The 2,743-nt window shown below is 42.8% G+C and overlaps 1 protein-coding gene across 1 annotated transcript in view; it reads right to left on the bottom strand.

Moving 5' to 3' along the window:
* PIGP (phosphatidylinositol glycan anchor biosynthesis class P) overlaps positions 1–2,695 on the bottom strand; it is a 4,335-nt gene extending 1,640 nt beyond the window's left edge. Inside the window, exons 1-3 of the mRNA XM_008933640.3 lie at positions 2,352–2,695; positions 878–950; positions 273–391 (exon numbers count right to left, since the gene is read on the bottom strand). Of these exons, the coding sequence (XP_008931888.1) occupies positions 273–391; positions 878–950; positions 2,352–2,433 (274 nt within the window). The 5' untranslated portion in view covers positions 2,434–2,695. The remainder of the gene's footprint in view (positions 1–272; positions 392–877; positions 951–2,351) is intronic.
* Positions 2,696–2,743: the final 48 nt, after the last annotated feature.

Genomic DNA, 2,743 nt, shown 5'->3' with positions numbered 1-2,743 from the left:
CAAGATGAATCCCTGGGAGATCTTTATATGCTCTTTGTGGTCTCTTTTAGTAGCAAATTCCACCCCTCCAGTTGGAAAACGGTGCCATGAGGTGGCAAAGAGGGAAGAGTCAGGCTCGTGGTCATCTTTTCACTCCAACACTTCACCACTTCCAAGAACTCAAACATTTAAAGGTTTAAAATTTGGTTTATATTCTATATGGCCACACATATAGATTTACAGAAACAACCAGCTAAGCATCAAAATCTGAAATAAAACCCCAATAAAATTACCTGTGATGGTGTGTGTGGAGTTAAGGGGAGCTGTGCTCATCATGTTAATCCCAAAAAGCAATATATAACCAATTCCTACAGCCACCAGGAGGTACACTGGCAAAGCAACTGCCCAGTACCTGAGGAAAAAGAGTTTTAAATTTACATATCATGATAACAAATGCCTAATGATGCAATAGTTTTCAGGTTGTTATTGCATCCAGCACAAACTGAGCCAGGAGGAAAAGAAATAACACCTCTGAATAAGCACCTTGGTCTCTCCCAAGATTATTCACTGCAAAGACACTGCAGCTACTCTGGTATAAACCACCACATAGATTCCTTACAGAAGGTGTTTATTTCTTAATTGTGGTCTCCAATTTACTATATTTTCATCAGGAAATTTCCTGAAAACAAAACATCACATTTATCATAAAAAAGTCAAATACTATTTATTTCATTGCCTATTATCTACATAAAAAAATGCTTTACAAAGATCACAGGCCTTTATCATGAGGGAAAAACTGATTAAATACAAGGCTGCTACTTAAAAAAAAAAAAAGCTTTTAAATTTTAAAATAATTAAGGGTGTCCCACAGTTACAAGGATTCAGGTTAAGAACTTACTTTTGAGGCCAGTATGTCAGTCCCAAGGAGAACAGCCAAGTCTCAGGAATATATGCCCAGATAAGATATAAAACTGCACAAGGGAATTAAAAAGCCATAATAGTTAAGACTGATGCTGTTTTAGACTTCCTAAGTTTCACTTTTACACCATTTTAAACCAAAATAGCCCTACTAAAACGTTGTATAACAAAATATAGACACCAAACCCACCCAGTAAAGGGGCAATGTTTTGCAGCTGGTTATATGGGATCATTTTTATATTTGCTTTCACATTTAACTTCTGATTTCCTGTGGAGACAGACAAGAATTTATTCTGAGTTAAACTGCAGAACAACAAAAAAAAATTAACAAATCCAAAACCTCAGTAAAAGGAGGCCAAAAGAATCTGAATGCAGATAAAAATAAAAGCAGAAAATGATCACACAGTGGGTCATTTGGCTGGAAAAAAAAAGCTGGTGGAATTGCAGGGCCTGGATGGAACTGTTGTGAAAAAAAAAAAATCACTGAAGGTACTTTCTGATCCTTGGCAAGTTCATCATTTTCACCTCAGCAAAACCAACACCCAGAAATGTTGCTCCAGAACAACAAAAAACTCGAGGGGAGCAGGACAAGGAGCCAAAAAAAAATAAGCCACAGGGGCTTCCTGTGAGGGGAACAGAAACCAACTCACTTCCATTTCCAGTTACTGCCTCGGGGTCAGAAACACTTGGAGGAGTGCTGTATTATTTAATGTTTCATTATTTGCCTCCAGGGCAATCTGCAGCACCTTTTCTTGTGCTGAAAAGCTGTTCTCAGCCTCACAAACCCTGGGCCTGTGTTGGCACCTCACGTCCCCAGTGAAATGCTAAAGAACCTGTCACAGCAGCAGAGAAATGCTGGCATAACCCAAATTAATTCCCATTGCTGTTGACCAAATTGATTTTTTCCCAGTATTTATTTATTTATTTTTATTTTATTTCAGTGGGGAAGGTGACACTACTACTATCTACAGTGGTTGCTGTATAGTGAAAAAGTATTCCAGTAAAAATACTGAGAATGCAGAGAATTTTTCAAATAATTTGACTCTCTAACACCATTAAAGATCCTGTGATATGGTTAAAGACAGATAAAACATGAGGAAATCATGAAAATCAATGACAGACCTTTGTAACACCTGACAGGTCTGGCAAGCAACACTCAGTGCTCCATCACCTTCCCAAGAGGTGCTAGAACACGAGTTTGATCCTTTTCAGGTGGTCTTATAGAATCATGGAATGCTTTGGGTTGGAAAGGACATTAAGGCTCATCCAGTGCCACCCCCTGCCATGAGCAGGGACATCTTCCACCAGCCCAGGTTGCTCCAACCTGGCCTGGGACACTTCCAGGGATCCAGGGGCAGCCACAGCTTCTCTGGGCAACCTGTGCCAGTCGGGAATAACGTCTGCCTCCTGAGCAAAGCAGCATTTTCGGGGGTATCAGTTCCCGGGATACTCACTGAAGCCAAACCACGATCCTAGAAAAAGGGCAAATCCATATATCGCCCTTTCTGGCAGCGGGGCCGGCGAGTTTTCAACCATCCCGGTGTCTTCCCTTTTCCCTTGGCGGGGAGGGCGGAGAGCAGCGTCAGGAAGCTGTTTAAGAGGCTTCCCGGGAAGTTCCTCTGGGAACGCGGGGGCGCGCCCAGGTACCCGCACCCCCGGGTCCGGGGAGATACTCCCTCCTGAACCCTGGATTAAGGGGATACTCCCTCCTGAACCCTGGATTAAGGGGATACTCCCTCCTGAGCCCCGGATGAAGGGGTACTCCCTCCTGAGCTCCGGGTGAAGGGGATACTCCCTCCCGCCTTCCCTTCTCCCTTCCTTCCTTCCTTCCTTCCCTCCCTCCCTC

The sequence above is a fragment of the Manacus vitellinus genome, unplaced genomic scaffold (assembly GCF_001715985.3).
Source record: "Manacus vitellinus isolate BGI_N305 unplaced genomic scaffold, ASM171598v3 scaffold_86_pilon, whole genome shotgun sequence".
NCBI lineage: Eukaryota > Metazoa > Chordata > Aves > Passeriformes > Pipridae > Manacus > Manacus vitellinus.
Note: the sequence above shows the minus strand (reverse complement) of the source record. Positions and strands in the feature narration are given on the sequence as shown.